The following is a 17535-nucleotide window of genomic DNA, read 5'->3' as shown; positions in this document are numbered from 1 at the left end:
AGGAGACAGGTTCAAAGCCTCCTTCAGAGGCCTAGGGGAAGGAAGCAGGGTTCAGGCAGTCCCATCTACCCAGTGCCTCCAGAACACACTGCATGTAGGACAGAGGGAGCGTCTGGGCCAGAGCGAGCATCTGCTGAGAGCCAGGTCAAGGGCAGCGTCTGTGGGAGACAGACTTCTCAGGTAACTGCCTTCACTCTAAGTCCGTCTTTAAGGGCCCACTGCTATCTTGCCAGTAGACAAGGACTGGGGTGCATCACCCTTTTCTCTTTCTCCCTCTTGTCTGATTGAGGCCTCAGCTATGATCCCCAGTCTCTGGTTTGGGTAGAGGAGGGATACTTGGAGAAGGCTTACCCTTTTCCAGTGGAGTCCCTTACTTCCTTCATTCTTCCTACAGACTTCAAAACATCCAGAAACATTACTAAAACCTAAATCACACATAAAACCCCACACATTAATAGTGGGAGACTTCAACACTCCATTTTCACCACTGGACAGGTTTAACAAACAGAAACTTAACACAGAAATAAAGGAAATAGCAGAAGTTATGACTCAGATGAGCTTAACAGACATCTATAGAACATTCCACCCAAACACAAAAGAATATACCTTCTTCTCAGCACCTCATGAAACCTTCTCTAAAACTGACCACATACTTGGTAACAAAACAAATATCAACAGATATTTTTTTTAATGGAATAACTCTCTGTATCTTCTGAGATCACCATGACTTAAAGTTAGAATTCAACAACACTAATTGCAGAAAACCCACAAACTCATGGAAACTGAATCACCAATGTGTCAAGGGAGAAATAAAAAAGAAATTAGAGACTTCCTAAAATTCAATAAAAAATGACTGCACAACATACGTAAATTTATGGGACACAATGAAAGCAGTACTAAAAGGAAAATCCATAGCACTAAATCCCACACTAACGAACTAACAGAACAACTGAAATTTTAGAACAAAAAGAAGCAAACTTACCCAGGTGGAGTAGATGGCTAGAAATAATCAAATTGAGGGTTGAAATCAATAAAATACAAACAGAAAAACACTCGGGAGGCAGAGGCAGGCAGGATCTCTGTGAGTTTGAGGCCAGCCTGGTCTTCAAAGAATTCCAGGACAGTCTCCAAACCTACAGAGAAACCCTGTCTCAAAAAACAAAACAAAACAAAATCAGTAAGCATTGGTTCTTTGAAAAAAAAAAATCAAGATAGGCAAACTCTTATCCGAACTAACCAAAAGGCAGAGAGAGAATATCCAAATTAACAAAATCAAAAATGAAAAGGGGGACATAACAACAGACACTGAAGAAATCCAGAGAATCATCAGGTCATACTTCAAAAAAGTGTACTCCACTAAACTGGAAAATTTAAAGGAAATGGACAATTTCCGGGACACCAAAATTAAATCAAGATCAGATAAACAAACTAAATAGACCAATTACTCCTATGGAAATAGAAATAGTTATCAAAAGTCTCCCAACAAAAAACAACTCAGAGATGATGGTTTCAGAGCAGAATTCTACCAGAATTTCAAAGAAGAACTAATGCCAATACTTCTCAAATTCTTCCACACATTAGAAACAGAAGGAACATTGCCAGACTCTTCTTAAGAGGCTACAGATAGGCAGAGGCAGGCGGATCTCTGTGAGTTCGAGGCCAGCCTGGTCTACAAGAGCTAGTTCCAGGACAGCCTCCAAAGCCACAGAGAAACCCTGTCTCGAAAAACAAAAAAAAAAAACAAAAAAAAAAAAAAAAGAGGCTACAGATACACTGATTCCCAAACCACACAAAGCTGCAACTAAGAAAGAGAATTACAGTGGGGGGTGGGGGAGGAGGGAAGGGAGAGAGAGCTGGGATGGACATGTGAAGCAAGCTTGTTTCTAATTTAAATTTTTAAGAATTGAGAAGAAACAACCAAAAACAAAAGAAAGGAAGAAAGAAAGGAAGGAAGGAGGGAAGAAAGAAAGAAAGAAAGAAAGAAAGAAAGAAAGAAAGAAAGAAAGAAAGAAAGAAAGAAGGAAAGGATTACACACCAATCTCCCTGGTGAACATTGATGCAGAAATACTCAATAAAATACTGGCAAACTGAGCCAGGTTGTGGTGTGGCTCACCTTTAATCCAGGACTTGGAGGGCAGAGGCAGGTGGATCTCTGTGAGTTCGAGGCCAGTCTGGTCTACAGAGTGAGTTCCAGGACAGATCCAAAGCCACAGAGAACCCTGTCTCAGAAAAAAAACAACAACAACAACAACAAAAAAGCTTGGTATTGGCATAAAAACAGACAGGGGGACCAATCGAATTGAATTGAAGACCCCAATATCAACACCTGATTTTTGACAAAGAAGCTAAAACTATAAAATGGAGAAAAGAAAGCATGTTCAACAAACGGTGCTGACATAAATGGATGTTGACATGTAGAAGAATGCAAATAGATCCATATCAGTCCAAATGGATCAAAGACCTCAACATAAAACCAAGCACACTGAACTTCATAGAAGAGGAAGTGGGAAGTAGTCTCTAACACATTGGCACAGGAGATCACTTCTTAAATATAACACCAGTAGCACAGATACTGAGAGCAACAATGAGTAAATGGGATCTCCTGAAACTGAGAAGCTTCTGTACGGCAAATGCTGTAGTCAACAAGACAAAACAGTAGACTACAGAATGGGAAAAGATCTTTACCAAGCCTACATCTGACAGAGGGCTGATCTCCAAAATATGCAAAGAACTCAAGAAGCTAGACATTAAAAGACCAAATAATCCAATTTAAAATGAAGGACAGATCTAAACAAAGAACTATCAACAGAGGAATCTCAAATGGCTAAAAAAACACTTAAGGAAATGCTCAACATCCTCAGCCATCAGAGAAATGCAGATCAAAACAACTCCGAGATAACATCTTATATCAGATGACTCATCTCAGATGACTAATATCAAAAACTTTGATGACAGCTTATGCTGGAGAGGATGTGGAGTAAGGGGAACACTCCTCCACTGCTGGTGGGAGTGCAAACTTGTGTAGCTGCTTTGGAATTCAGTATGGTGGTTTCTCAGGAAAATGGGAATTAATCTACCACAAGACCCAGCAATATCACTTTTGGGCATATACCCAAAGGATGCTCAATCATATCACAAGGACATTTGCTCAATTATGTTCATAGCAGCATTATTTGTAATAGCCAGAAACTGGAAGCAACCTAGATGTCCCTCAACTGAAAAATGGATAGAGAAAACTGCGATACATTTACTAATGGAGTACTCATCCATAAAAAACAATGACATCTTGAAATTTGCAGGCAAATGGACAGAATTAGAAAAAAACATCCTGAGTGAGGTAACCCAAACCCAGAAAGACAAATATAATATGTTCTCACTCTTAAGTGCATATTATTGGGGAGGGCGGGGAAGGAGGGGAAGGAGAGGGAGCTGGGATTGACATGTGAAACAAGATTGTTTCTAACCTAAAAAAAAAAAAAAGTGGATATTAGACATAAAGCAAAAGACAACCAGCCTACAGGTCACAACCCCAGAGAACCTAGGCAACAAAGAGGACCCTAAGAGAGATATACACGGATCTGCCTAGGAATGGGAAAAAGACAGATCTCCTGAGTAAATTGGGAGTGCAGGGGACATGGGGGAGGGTGGAAAGGGAAAGGGGAGGAGGGAAGGGACATGGGGGAAAATGTATAGTTCAATAAAAACAAGGTAAAAAAAATCACACACACAAAGAGTTGCTGTGGTCATGGTGACTTTTCAAAGCAAAAGAACAGTGACTAAGACAATGGGGTTTATCTGACTGGCCAACTTGAACCTTCAGGAACCTAGCTCCTGGGGCTGGAGAGATGGCTCAGTGGTTAAGAGCACTGGCTGCTCTTTCAAAGGACCTGGGTTTAATTCGCAGCATCCACATGACAACTCACAACTGTCTGCAACTCCAAATGATCTGACTCCCTCATTCAGACATACACTCAGGCCAAATACTAACACATATAAAAATTAAAAATGAGGGCTGGAGAGATGGCTCAGCGGTTAAGAGCACTGACTGTTCTTCCAGAGGCCCTGAGTTCAATTTCCGGCACCCACATAGTGGCTCACAACCACCTTGAATGAGATCTGGTGCCCTCTGCTGGCATGCAGGCAGAAGACTGTATACACAATAAATAAATAAAATATTTTTTAAAAATTAAAAATGAATTAAAAATAAACTAACAAGAAAAAAAAACATGGCTTACCTATAAAAGAGGGCCCGGGTTTTAAGGGAGGAGGAATCTAAAGTGTGGGACCAGTTCCCTGTGGCAGTAGTCACTGAACAAATTGGGGAAGAGGGACACAAGTGACACTGGGATTAGAGATGGCAGAGCAGGATCCTGACTGGTCCCCTTCACTGACCTGAGAAGGTTCCAGGAAGACCAGAAGCCTGAATTTCCTGTCATGATGATAATGAACTAAATCTCCTCCAGTACCCATCTATCTACGCACAAGCACTTGCATGTGCACGCGCGCGCGCGCGCACACACACACACACACACACACTCTCTCTCTCTCTCTCTCTCTCTCTCTCTCTCTCTCTCTCTCTCTCTCTCTCTCTCTCTCTCTCTCTCTCTCTCTCTCCTTTCCTTATTTGGAGACTCCTAAGCTGCACCTCACCTGAGGTTGTTCCAACAAGCCAGGCAGAGATCGAAAGGGCCAGCGGTAAAGAAGTATTAGGTCATAGGGGAGTGAATTGTAGTAGATGCTCCAATGTAGCTTCTCACTGATCACTCCTGGGTGCTCCAATTTCCCCCACATTCCTGGGCTGCTTGCCAGGGCTCTCCAGAGGGGCAGAAGAGAAAGAGAGACTCATTTGAAGGAATTAGCAAGTCTGTAAATCCTGGCTGGGTGGTGATGCTGCAGAGGAGAGTCTGCAAAGAGCAAGGTGGTCAGAGCACCCTGCTCAGCCAAGATCTTCACATTGTCTCCCTTCCTCAGGAAACGAACAGTCTCACTCTTAGGCCTTCCCTGAATTGGGTGAGGCCTGCTCCCACCTTAAGAATAATTTCCTTAATAAGGATGAATCTACAAAATATCATGAAGGCAACTCCTGCTCTGATGTTTGACCACACAGCTGGGATCTAGAACCCAGCCAAATCCCACCTTGCCTGCTGTGGTAGTTTGAATGTAAATGGCCCCCCGAAAGCTCACAGGGAGTAGCACTATTAGGGGTTGTGGCCTTGTGGAGGAAGTGTGTCAATGTAGGGGAGCACGTTTGAGGTCTCATTATGTGCTCAAGTCATGCTCAGTGTCTTAGACCACTCCTGTTGCCAGTGAGTCAAGATGTAAGAACTTTCAACTCCTTCTCCAGAACCATGCATGCCTACATGCTGCCATGCTTCCTTCCTGTCATGATGATAATGAACTAAATCTCTGAATTGTAAGTGAACCTCCCCAATTAAATGTTTTCCTTTATAAGAGTTGCAGTGGTCATGGTGTCTCTTCATAGCAATTGAAACCCCAACTAAGACAGCTGCTCTTAGATAGGTTTTCTGTCTTCCTTCCTTCCTTCCTTTCTTCCATCCTTTCTTTCTTTCTTTCTTTCTTAGTTTTAGTTTTTACAAGACAAAGTTTCTCTGTGTAGCTCTGAATGTCCTGGAACTCACTGTAGACCAGGATGGCCTCAAACTCAGATATTCCCCTGCCTCTGCCTCCTGAGTGCTGGGATTAAAGATGTGCACTACTACCATTTGGCTTATTTAGGGTTTCTATTGCTATAAATAGATGCCATGATCCTGGCAACTCTTATGAGGGAACATTTCATTGGGACTGGCTTACAGTTCAGAGGTTTGGTCCATCATCATCATCATCATCATCATGACAGAGAGCATGGGGGGAGGCAGGAAGACGTGGCGCTAGAGAGATAGCTGAGAGTTCTATATTCGGATTGGTAGGCAGCAGGAAGAGAATGAGACACTGGGCCTGGCTAAGGTTTCTGAAATCTCAAAGCCCACCCCTAGAGACACACTTCCTCCAACAAGGCCACACCTACTCCAACAAGGACCCGGCTCCTGATAGTGCCACTCCCTATGTGCCTATGGGGTCCATTTCCCTTCAAACTACCATACCTGTCATCTCTTGGTGTTACCATGAAGCAACTGTGGAGTAATCACCAAGAAACAGCATTTAGGGTTTATTCTCAACAGCACAAGTAGCCAGGAATCAACTGAGGGGAGTGTTCCCTCCACCATCCTTGTGCCTTGACAGCCCCAGGAGGCTGGCCCCTGGGTGCATAGCATCTGCTCTCTTCATCCTTTGACCTCAGCCAGTGTAAGTGTCCATGGCCAGTAGGGGCAGGACAAGTTTAGAGTCAGGGCACATAGCCCCAGCTTCTCACTGCAGCAGTGTCCCACATATGACGTTATCCATGCTTCTCAGACCCTGGGATTCCTAGGACAGCCTTTCTCTCCATTGCTTCTTCAGCCTTGGCCCACCAGCCACCTGCTTCCCTCTAGTCCAGGTCCCTTTAGACCTACTGGCACCCTGTAAATAAGACAGTGTCACAAAAGGGCAACCCAGTTGGTTCTGCTTCCTGCTGATAATCACCATAGTCCCATCTGGGGACCCTGGAGGATGGCCATGGAAGGGAAGAGGACAGAGTGGGTGGAAACACAGGGTCACACAGCAGGGACTCCATGGAGGCCTTCTGTACCAGGCCTTATGAGCATCCATTTGAAAAGGGACCGGCTATGTAGTGGATCACAATTCACCTCAGAACCCAGGCTCGGCTGAGCAAGGCTGACCTTTGATCTTCAGGAGTAGTGGTTTTGTCTTATGGGCTGATGGTTTCCCTGCTTGGCTCTGGCTTCTGCTTGAAAAACAGGGAGAGATAGAGAGACAGAGACAGTCTGCTCCTGCCTCCTTTCCCTTCTTCTTATAGGAAATAGAAGCCCCCCGGCCCCTCCCTGATTCCTCAGTAGTTTCCCCGTGTGGCCAGATTTTCCCTTCTCTTTTCCCTTCACTTCTCTACCCTACCTATTACCTTTCAGTTCTGGAACCATTTAACTCTTTCCGCTCCTAAAAGAAAAACTGAAAGCACAGTAAACACGGATTGGTCTTTGCAGCCCAGCCCTGTTTCTCCTGCTGCATCAGCAAGTGCATCTTTGCTATTTTTACTATTTATTTATTTGAGACAGCTTCTCTCAATGTATTCCTGGCTGTCTTGGAAAGCTCTGTATAGACCAGGTTGGCCTCAAACTCACAAAGATCTTGAGTGCTAGGAGTAAAGTCACACACTGCCATTCTGTTATCTTATAGAATCTTGCCCTGTAGCCAAAGTTGAACTAGAACTTACTATGTAGCCCAGGCTGGCTTCGAATTCGAAGCAATCCTCCTGCCTTAGATTCGCAGGTACTGGGATTACAGGACAGACTTCTTACCAGCACTGTCCTCCCCACAAGTTCCTAACCTAGGAGGGCTCAGGCTAGGCTGCAGTCAGCTGCAGGCATCGCTGAAGCCAGGCCCCCTCGCCTCTGCCTAGGGAGGGCTGATTGACTGTACTCCAGCAGGGCGGCCATCACCCCACCCCAAGCCTTCCCATCCCCTGCACTTGGTTGTGCTCCCCCTACCTTCCATCCGCTGTCCCGGCCTTCTCTGTCTATTCCTGGGCTCACCAGTCTCAGCTTAGAGTCCCTTCCTCTGAGAAGCCCTTCTTGAGGTCTACTCCCAGATCCCAGCAGGGCCCACCCCTCCCCAGTGGACCCTCATGACAAATTTATACTTTCCTGTTAGGGTCTCTCCCACAGGTTGAAGGACTCATCTGTCATGATCCCTAAGCTTCAAGAGACTGGGAGCTTGCAGAGGAGGCCAAAACCTGTGACATCTCTAGTTACTGGGCTAGTATGTGGCTCTGGTGGGTGCTCCATGTGGCTATGGATGCGTGACTGGCCTCTAACTCCTCTGTGAGTGGGCTCAGGGTAGCCACAGTGTGTGCTAGCTTTAGAGGACAGTTCGGGAGGGACATCCCCCAAAGGCCAAAGCTCCTGTCACTGTTTAGATCAATCTGGGATCTACAGTGAAGTCTTGATGGGGGTCGAGGACTTGAAGGCCACACATCAATATCTCTGCTTGTTTGGAACTGGAGTCCTGAGTTGTGGTTGCCCTAGCCACAGAGGGGTCCTTTTCTGGAATTTTATGGGCAGAGGTTACACTCCCAACTTCCACAAGAGGGCGCGCTGGGCCTAGACTTGCTCTGAGAATGCAGGTGTCCTGGATTATCACCTGGTCTTCAAGAGCCAAGAAAGGAGTGGCTGAACCAGGCGGCAGGAGGGAGGTGTGGTTAGAGTTCAGGTCCAGGGCTCAAGACCAAAGCTGATTGGGGGAAAACGTTGTTACGCCTCTATTTTTTACATTAAAGGCATTTTATCTATTATTCTAAACCTTCAAGAGCAAAATGAGCTATGAATTTCCGTGATGACATGGGGGAGGGCTAGATGCTGGCAGGAGGCTGCGGAGGGAGGCTGAGAGAGGGGCGCAGGTAAGTCAGCTTTGAAGACATCAGGGCAGAGCATAGCCCTGTGTGTTCCGTGTCTTTTCTGTTCATTCCCTGGATGCAGCTGCTTTGATCCTGGTTCCCAAGACATCTCTCACTTTGTCACCTTGGCACTGTCCCCCTCTGTCTGTCTGCAATATGCCTCTTGGCAATGGTGCCATCAGATTTACTCAGCGGTGTTATTCAAAACAGACTTGGAAGTCTTCCTGGCCTCTACCTTCCTTCCTTCTGTTTTTCTTTGAGGTGGGGCTGGCTTTGGAGAACTTAAGACAGACAGACAGATGAGGGGGGTGGGGAGAGAGAGAGAGAGAGAGAGAGAGAGAGAGAGAGAGAGAGAGAGAGAGAGAGAGAGAGAGAGAGAGACCCCAGTCCACAGCCCCATGCTAAGGGCCCTGCAGCTCATCTGGCAGAAGGAAAGAGCTAGAAGGGACTTGCAGCTTGGTGGCCTTCCAGGATGCCTTGCTCTCCACCCTTCTCCCAGTGCTGACAACTCAATCCAGTTGACAAGACAGGAAGCAGGAGTGCTCAGCAGGCCAGCTGCCAAGAAGGCTACTTTTCCCTCTAGGGAGAAAACAAGGCTGGGGGCAGCCACCCTCAGCCCCCACCCCCACCCTTTCAGGAGTCTCACACTTCCAGCTCAAGTGTTGGGAAGGGAAGCCAGACCCCAGCCTTTGGCCTTGAAGCAAGAGAAACCAATCAAGTAGAAACGGAGCCTGGGGGAGCTTCTGCTGCAAGCAAGGAGGGGACAGATGTCACACCACAAGGACTCAGGGAGGGGTCAGAGAGATCACCATTCCACCACCAAGACGTCCAACTTGGGCTACACTCTGAAAGGATCCTCTAGGTCTAAAGAGAGGGGAGAGGGAGGGAGAGGCAATTTGCATTATATTTACATTCATTTGCATATAACTCTTTTGATGTCCAAAGGCATTGAAATTTCCGGCCCTTCCTTCTTTCTCCCTTTCTTTCCTCTGCCCACTTTAACCTCCAGGCAGCCTCCTATCTCAGCCTCTTCTCGGTGGTTTCTCTCTTGCTAATAGAGGCAGGAGGATTAAGCCTCGGGGAATGTTGCTCACCAGGCCAAAGCTCAAAGCAGGTTTCTAGCAGCTGTGTGGGGAATGGGTGGGGGTGGGGTCTCAATTCGCTCCATCTAACTGAAACAATTATCAAACAAGATCACTAGGAGAGAATAGGATGGTCTAGCTCTCCTTTTTGCTCCATACATTACACACACTCACACACACACACACACACACACACTACACACACACACACACACACACACACACCGATATCAGAATCCTAGGTAGCTATTGGACATCCATAGATATAAACTTCTCTGGCTTCTAGAATACTAAAGCACAGAGAAAAAAACAACGAGATTCCATGTGGGGAAAACTGTAACAGGTCCTAGATGAAGTGGTGAACCAGACCCTGAGCGCACAGGACCATGCAAATATATGCAAATAGAGATATGGGACTCCCTAGAGACTGGAGCAGGCATTTCTCTGGGATGGCAGGTGAGTGCAGTTGTAGATTAAACTTTAGGCACAGGGAAGATGCCAAACAAGGAAGGGATGGGGTGCAGGGAAGGAAGGGACAGGCTGGGAATGTCCTGAGTGAGACTTCCAGGATCACTTGGACTCCAAAAGTCCTTGCTAATCTCTTTCCAAGATCAGAAAGAACAAAAAGAAAGTCCCTTCCTTCTTGCCAGGTGGGTTTGACTCAGACAGGCAGTTTGCCCAGCCCTGAAGACTCACTTATGCCCTCCCTACTCCTTTACTTGGCACTTCTCATGTCTCGTGTGCCCAACATCGTTCCAGGACCTGAAGGCGACAGAACGAAGCCTCCAGTCAGTAAACAAAAACAAAAATCCAAGAAGTGAGCTAAGCAGGGCCCACACCACCCCCCTCCACACGGGCTGCAACAGTTCTAATCATTGTCCAGCACTTTGCATGCAGGATTCTCAAAGCTCAGTCTCAGGTGCAGAGGGTAAAAATAGAGGGGAGAGCATCTCCATTTCCCCAGCACCAGACCACTTCCAACTTCAAAAAGAGGGCGCACTTGAGTCATTTGCTAGAGAAAAGCAGAGCACTGCTTCAGAACAGTTTCTGTTCTTGGTGTTTATGGGCTATGTAACATGGCAAGTTAAACTCCCTAAGCCTCAGTGTTCCCATCTGTGAAATAGAAATCATAGTACTTCAGGGTGTGGTGGCACACACAACTCTAATCCCAGCACCCGGGAGGCAGAGGCAGGTGGATCTCTTAAGTTCAAGGCCAGTGAGTTCCAGGACAGCCAGGGCTACACAGAGAAACCCTGTCTCTAAAAGCCAAAGTGGGGGGGGGGGGATTAAAAAAAGGAAAAGAAAAAGAAATAAAAAAGAAATCATGGTACTACTTACAGGGCTTAATCTACATTTAAGCTCGGGAGGATGACTCAGAACAGGAACGGGCTGGGAATACAGCTCCTCAGAGCTTGCTTTACATGTGGAAACATCTTGATTTTGAACCTGCAGCAATTCAAAATAATAATTAATAATGATAATAATGGCATTAAAGATGCCTTTAAAGTTTTTCAGCACCGTGCCCAGTCAAGAGTGCAAGCACAGTAAACTCAGGGTATCATGAATGGACATCTCAGGAGGAAGGAACATTTTATAAAAAAAGGCCTAGAGGCAGAAAAACCCAGAGGCATCCTGGGAAACGGATGATGGGGGTCCTATCTGAAAAGAAAACGGAAAGTGCGGCTCTGTCCTCCTGCCTGCACTTGGCTTTCTGAGCTAGCTGGATGCTCCCTGACACTAACTGACACCTAAAGGGTAAGAAGTCTTCTTCCAATGCAGAATGCCCTGGAATCGGAGTCCAGGCTCAATCACTGGGGAATTACGGGCTCTGGATAAGTCGCATCCGATCCCTGGAAGGACAACTGTTAGCACTGGCAAATATTCTCCACATCCTTCTCTCATAGCGTGGGGCTGGAGGTGAGAGTGGGTAACAGCGGGGAAAAGGGGCAGTCCTGTCTATCTGGAAAGGGTGAGAAGAAGCTGCTGCAATCTAGATCTTACGCTGACAAGGGCAAGCCACCGGGAACCAGCCCGGTTTGGTCACCTGATTAGCCCTGCTAGATGCCAGTTATTAACACAGGCCCCGTTCTGCAGATGCTTAAATGAGATCAGGGAGGTGAACAGTGTGACCCAAGCCACAGGGGTGGTAAACGGTTAGAAGGGAGGATTGATTGTAAGACCACTCGAGGATTGTAGGCATCTCTTGGCTTCTCCAAACTCTTCCGGGTTCTCCGTAGCACTGCTTACTTTTCTTGAGCCCAACCAGGCAGAAGCCTGGGGTTCCCCAAAAGGGCAAACTACCCCAGGAGTGCGAGGTGTTGTGGGCGTGATGGGGAGGGGCTGCCAGGCGGGGTCTCAACAGACAGGTGTTCCTCAGGGTCGGAACCGCCCCGACAGCACAGCAGCACCTCGACACCCCTCTCCGGGCCCCCAGCTCCATGTATGCAAATCGCTGTTTTGCATGGGCCCAGGGCCAAGCGCGGGGGCCCTGCCACAGGGGGCGTGGCCGAGGCCCCCGCCCCGCGCCGCGTGCTCACCTGGGGAGTGTGCTAAGCCTGGCCGCGGATGCTTCCCCAGCCGGAACAGCGGAGCGCGCGACTGAGGTGGCAGCCGCTCCCGCAGTGGCGGCAGCTGAGGCGGCAGAGGGCGGGAGGAAGGAGACCCTGGCTTCCCCGGGGACCAGGCTGGGGCAGCCGCGAGGGACCTGGGGGGGCGCTGGCTTTGGCCCCGCCTGGGGCAGGATGGTGAACCTGGAGCCCATGCACACAGGTGAGGGGCGGAGGGAATGAGCTCTGACAGGTGTCACTGCGCGTGGGAAGGGACCAAGGACGAGGACACCATTGCAACGTGTGAGGGGCTGTGGGGGACTAACCCCCGGAGGCCAGGAAAGAGGGCGATGTGGATAGCGGGTCCTCCGGGGCGAGAATAGGTAGGTGTGGGGGGTAAAAGAGGCAAGTTTGGAATATGAAACCTTGGAGAACTACGAAGAGGGGCATGAAGTTCCTGAAGCCCCAAGATCTGGGGAATTAGACAGTGCGTGGGACTTGGGTGTGCTGAAGTGCTGGAGTCCCGGGAGGTTGCAGGGGATGGGTGGTTCACTCACTCAGCTTGGGTGTGGACCTGGGAGTGCATACGTGTATCCACATGCTGCGTGTTTGGTGTCCCGGCACCTGTGTGAAATGCAGGCAAAGTGGGCATGGGGGGTGCCTAGGGGAAGTGGTTAGGGCGGAGCAAATCCAAAGGCACACCTGGGGCAGATGCCATGCCGCGGGAACCTTCATTGATGAGGACTTGTGCAAGCATGTGTTTGTGTCAGGAGTGTCTGACTGGCCCCCATGTGTGTTGGGAGAATTGGTGGAGCAAACCCCAAGGAACCTAATGAGTCTTGAAGCACACGTGTTCCAGATGTGTCTGCATGTCTATGCTATGGCTCAGTGCACAGTGGGCCTGTATCCCAGAGGGAATGGTGACAGGCACATCTGAGCCCAATATCCCATGACCTCCTTTCCTGGGGGTTATGAGTCCAGGAAACGGTAAGACCAGGAATGGACAAATGAGAGGTGGGTGTAGAGAGACTAGGACCGACTCTTCACTCTCCGATCCTTCTATCCATAGCTGAGCTAAGGATGCTACTAAGCTAAAGCGTTGGGCTTGGTGATGTGGGTTGAGGTGGGGAGGGCTGATGTCCTGGTTAGATGTCTGGGGTGTTGAATAAGGAACAGAATCAAACTGAAAAAAACTGGACCTGATTTAGCTACTCAAAGGCTAGCACCTTCTCACACACAGTGCAGGGACCAAGGAATTGTCCTTTAGGACTTCAGGGTTGCTGCAGAGACTGTGTTAATTGTTCTAGAAGAGCAGGGAGGTGAGGAGGAGAAGGAGGAAAGAAGAAAGCAGATCTTTTTAAAAGTCTATTTTATATGCACTGGTGATTTGCTTGCCTTCATGCCTGTGTCAGGGTGTCAGATCCCCCTAGAACTGGAACTACAAACAGTTGTGAGCTGCCGTGTGGTTCCTGGGAATTGAACCCAGGTCCTTCAGAAGAGCAACCAGCTCTCTTCACCACTGAGCCATCTCTCCAGCCCACAGAGCAAAACACCTTCTGGAAACAGGTCTTCTCCACACCATTCCTGCAGACAGGTCTCAGTGGGGGCCCAAGGGGTCCATGATGCCTAGTTCCACTATGGCTCCTTCCCAGCAGGGCTAAGTGCAAGGATGGCTGGCGGAGAGATGTTGGCACCCAGTGGCTGGTGCCCCAGGATTTGCCAGGAAAGGACTAGGTGAGGCTGAAGGAGCCATCCAACTGGGTGTCATCCAGTGTCTGGGGAAAGTTTTTAGATCCAAAGCACTACAGTGCAGCTGACAGTAGCTGAGGACAAGGCCTCTGGTAAGCATGTCGTCCCTCATTTCCTATCAGGAAGGCCGGCGTTCACATGGGAATTAGTCTCGTCCAAAGGTGGCTCAGTAGAAAGTGGGGAGTTCTTTAGAACCAAGATCAGGGACTTCCTGGGGGGTTTCCACCTCCCTGTCTACTGGAGGCTTCTGCCTGGGAAGTGGGAGGAGGGAGAACAGCCGGATCCTGGCAGGGTAGCAGCCTGGGAACTGGGTGGACCCGGTAGAGAGCAGAGAGAGGACGAGAAGGCCAAACCCTCACCCATGCTGGTGGTGCCTCTCAAAGCTGCCATGCCGCTCCCCTGCTCTTCACTGCTGTGAGCAGAGTGTGCCGACCCAAGGAGGGGTGCTTCCTTCCTCAGGATGGGGGCATGGCCTGCCTTTCGGTGTGGCACCTGGTTCACCTCTCCAGTTGTCTTGAAGGCCTCCCTGCCAGGCTTTCACCAGCTCCCCGGGGTCATTCGTCTTCCTCCATGTCACTCATGTCTTGGCCCCTCTGACGTGTGCTCACTGGTCAGTGGCATAAGCAAAGGGTCTCTGGCTTTGGAACTGTCTGTGCTGTGCTTGCTTTCTCAGATTATGGTCTTCGTTGTTATTTAAGACAAAGTTGCCGGGCGGTGGTGGCGCACGCCTTTAATCCCAGCGCTCCGGAGACAGAGGCAGGCGGATCTCTGTGAGTTCGAGGCCGGGCTGGACTGACAGCCTCCAAAACTATACAGAGAAACTTTGTCTCGTAAAAAAAAAAAAAAAAAAAAAAAAAAAGACAAAGTCTTGCTATGTAGCTCAGATTTATCTCAAGCTCAAATTAATCCTCCTGCCTCAGCTTCCCCAATTCTTGGATTAATGCCAAGAATGTAGGGCATTTCAGCTGTGTGTGTGGAGGGAGGGATCCCTCCTTTCTTTGCATTGCGTCACCATAGTCTCCTTACCCCGTGGGTCTTTTAGCCTAGGGTTCTCTTTACTTTAGAAACCTGGTGTATGCTAGTCCCACCATAGTAATCCCACCTTCTGCTGTTCCTGGAAGACTGATGCGGCCTCTAGAATAACCAACCCCAGGCCCTTAGGGATGGCTCCTGGGCGGTGTCCTGGAGTAGCATCAGTGTGGAAGGAGGATGATAGCGGTCCACAAACCTGGGCATAGATTTCCTCCTGGGTCCCCATTCAGAGGGCTCCACGACTGTGTGGACCCTTGAATCAGCTCTGTGTTCTTGCTCTGATGGCTTGGGTTTGCCACAGCCTCTGCTCTGTGTTCTTACAGAACTTTCCACGGTGGGGCCTGGAGACTGAGCAAGTTACACAGGAGTTCTCAGACAGAGAGGAGCTTCCTGTACTCAGTCCTAAAGAGCCAGTCAGCTAAGCAGGGACGGAGGTTGCGTGGTCAGCCAGAGCAGTGTCTGGCCTTGCAGGTCTTCTGTCAGCTGGGGGAGGGAGGCCGAGCATCCCAGACCCGTGTTAGATGGAACTCAGGAATGCCATTTGGGCTAAAAGACCTGGCAGAGGGAGGGAGAAGAAAAGTGTCTACACCTGAAGAATTGGATCCTTGGCTGGCCGGGAAGTGGCACTGGAGGGTCCCAGGAAGTCCCCTTGCAGAGGGACCCACAAAAGCAAGTGTTTGAGGAAAGAACCAAGATGCAGGTCTAATCCCCTCCTAGGACAGGAACAGGGACAAGAGGAGAGAGGGGTATGGCTCCCATTTGCTCAGAATAGCCTGTACCCGGGAGGATTCGCAGCCTGCTGCCTGGAGACAGCACTGCCTTGGGCTGCTTTGTCTCCAGAAATCTGCTGGAGGAATTACTTTTGACCAGGCCATAGGAAAGCCAGGCTGTCTTCACTCTATGGCAGTGCTAGATGAGGCAAATTGGGGTCTACATGAGGTATCTGGGCGCTTACACTCAACAGCTGAGCCTCCTCAGGGAAGGGAGGGTGGCAGAGAGCCGACTCAGGCAGACTAAGATAAGAACACAGCCTAGCTGGCCCCACCCCACACCTCTCTCACTCACCCCCGGCAGTGCTGTCCGACAGGTGAAGGGTTACTGCCAGCGTCTCAGGGAGTTTCGGTGTTGGCCCATTTTTAGGCTGAGACCCAAGGGTTCGTCCCACCCATCAGCATCAGCCTCCTACCCAACTAGGACAGGTTCTTAGCATCTGAACATGCTGGGGACTAAGTTGAGAAGGTTTCCAGGTTATCTCACTCTGCCTGCCCCTAAAGAAGCCCCACCCCCTGCCTGGAGAGTCAAGCTATCACTAGGCAGCATGAGGAGCACTGGAAGTCTTTAGAAATAACTTTTAGACACAATTAGGTCTAAGTTTTAAGTTTATTTTAAAGGACAAGTGAGAAGGCTTCTTGGTTTAAAGTGATGGAGGGAATGGGTGTTAGAAGGAAGTTGGGTGATGGGCAGCAAGATAAGGCTCAGCTCAGCTACCTGTTTAATTCATCCTCATGGTTTGGGCATGTATTCCTAGCTACTCCTGGGAGGCTAAATCAGCAAGACCACAAGTTCAAGTTCTCAACGAGCTAAAGTGAGTTCAAGGCTAGCCTGGGCAACATTGAAACCCTGCCTCAAAATAAGGAGAGCTCTGGGGATGTCTCAGTGGAGCAGGAATATGACCATAGTTCTATTTTAAGTAACACGCATACCAAGTTATCTGTTTAAATGTTGATTTGGCAACTCTGGTTAGCATTGTTTTTTCACTGTCTCTCAAGCTTTTCCTGTCCCTACAAGCAGTCTTCCTCTGAAGGTGGAATCTGGAGAATTATAATGGCTTCCTTGGTGAAGGACAGTTAGAGAGGTACAAGACTGAAAGTCACAGGTGTCCTGGGGAATCGGGAAGGGCTAAGGAAGGGACACGACCAGGATTCGAGAGAGGATTGGAACTCCTTATGTTTAAGCCAATGGCATTTAGTAGGCATCCACTTCATTTCCATTCATCATTTCATTTAATCTTTTCCATGCCGCTGGGAGGTGTGTTCATCATCCCTGGTTCTGGGTGAGAAAATTCACATTGTCATTTGTAGCTAGGGTCCCCTGGCTACTTAATGGTGGCATCAGATTACACTCTGGTTTGTCTGCTGCCAACCCCATGCTCTGGGGTCCTGAATCCCACCTCTGCTAAGGCAGGTTCAAAGCCAGCAGAGAGAGACTTTCCCTCTGGTGCCTTCCCAGCAGGCTCTGGTTTGGGGCTTTTCCTCTGCACTGCAGAGGAATCCCTGTGGTAAAGGAAGGGGTACAGATGGATGTTAGGCATTACCCAGCTCCAAGCAGGGACAAAGTGAAGCAGTCACCAGTGAATAGTGGCAGAGCCCCCTGCTAGTTCTGTGCATGCATGCATACACCCTCCGAAAACTTAACATCTACAGCAGGAAAGGCTAAGGTTCAAGGAAAGCCTCCCAGATGCAGCTTGGCTATCTAAGAAGGGCCTACAGAGCTCTCACTGTATAGCAGTGTCCTATAAGCAGTGTCCTCAAAACCTGTGGGACTCCTTATTTCTTCCTCTACTTCTGGTGCTTTTGCTGGAGTCTGCATCTCTGCTTTGCCTGGTACCACAGTCACTTC

The 17535-nt window shown here is 48.8% G+C and overlaps 1 protein-coding gene across 1 annotated transcript in view; it reads left to right on the top strand.

Moving 5' to 3' along the window:
- Window positions 1-12270: 12270 nt before the first annotated feature.
- Pou2f3 (POU class 2 homeobox 3) overlaps window positions 12271-17535 on the top strand; it is an 84810-nt gene continuing 79545 nt past the window's right edge. Inside the window, exon 1 of the mRNA XM_005069410.4 lies at window positions 12271-12358. Within this exon, the coding sequence (XP_005069467.1) occupies window positions 12331-12358 (28 nt within the window). The 5' untranslated portion in view covers window positions 12271-12330. The remainder of the gene's footprint in view (window positions 12359-17535) is intronic.

The sequence above is a fragment of the Mesocricetus auratus genome, unplaced genomic scaffold (genome assembly GCF_017639785.1).
Source record: "Mesocricetus auratus isolate SY011 unplaced genomic scaffold, BCM_Maur_2.0 Super-Scaffold_100022, whole genome shotgun sequence".
Taxonomy (NCBI): domain Eukaryota; kingdom Metazoa; phylum Chordata; class Mammalia; order Rodentia; family Cricetidae; genus Mesocricetus; species Mesocricetus auratus.
Note: the sequence above shows the minus strand (reverse complement) of the source record. Positions and strands in the feature narration are given on the sequence as shown.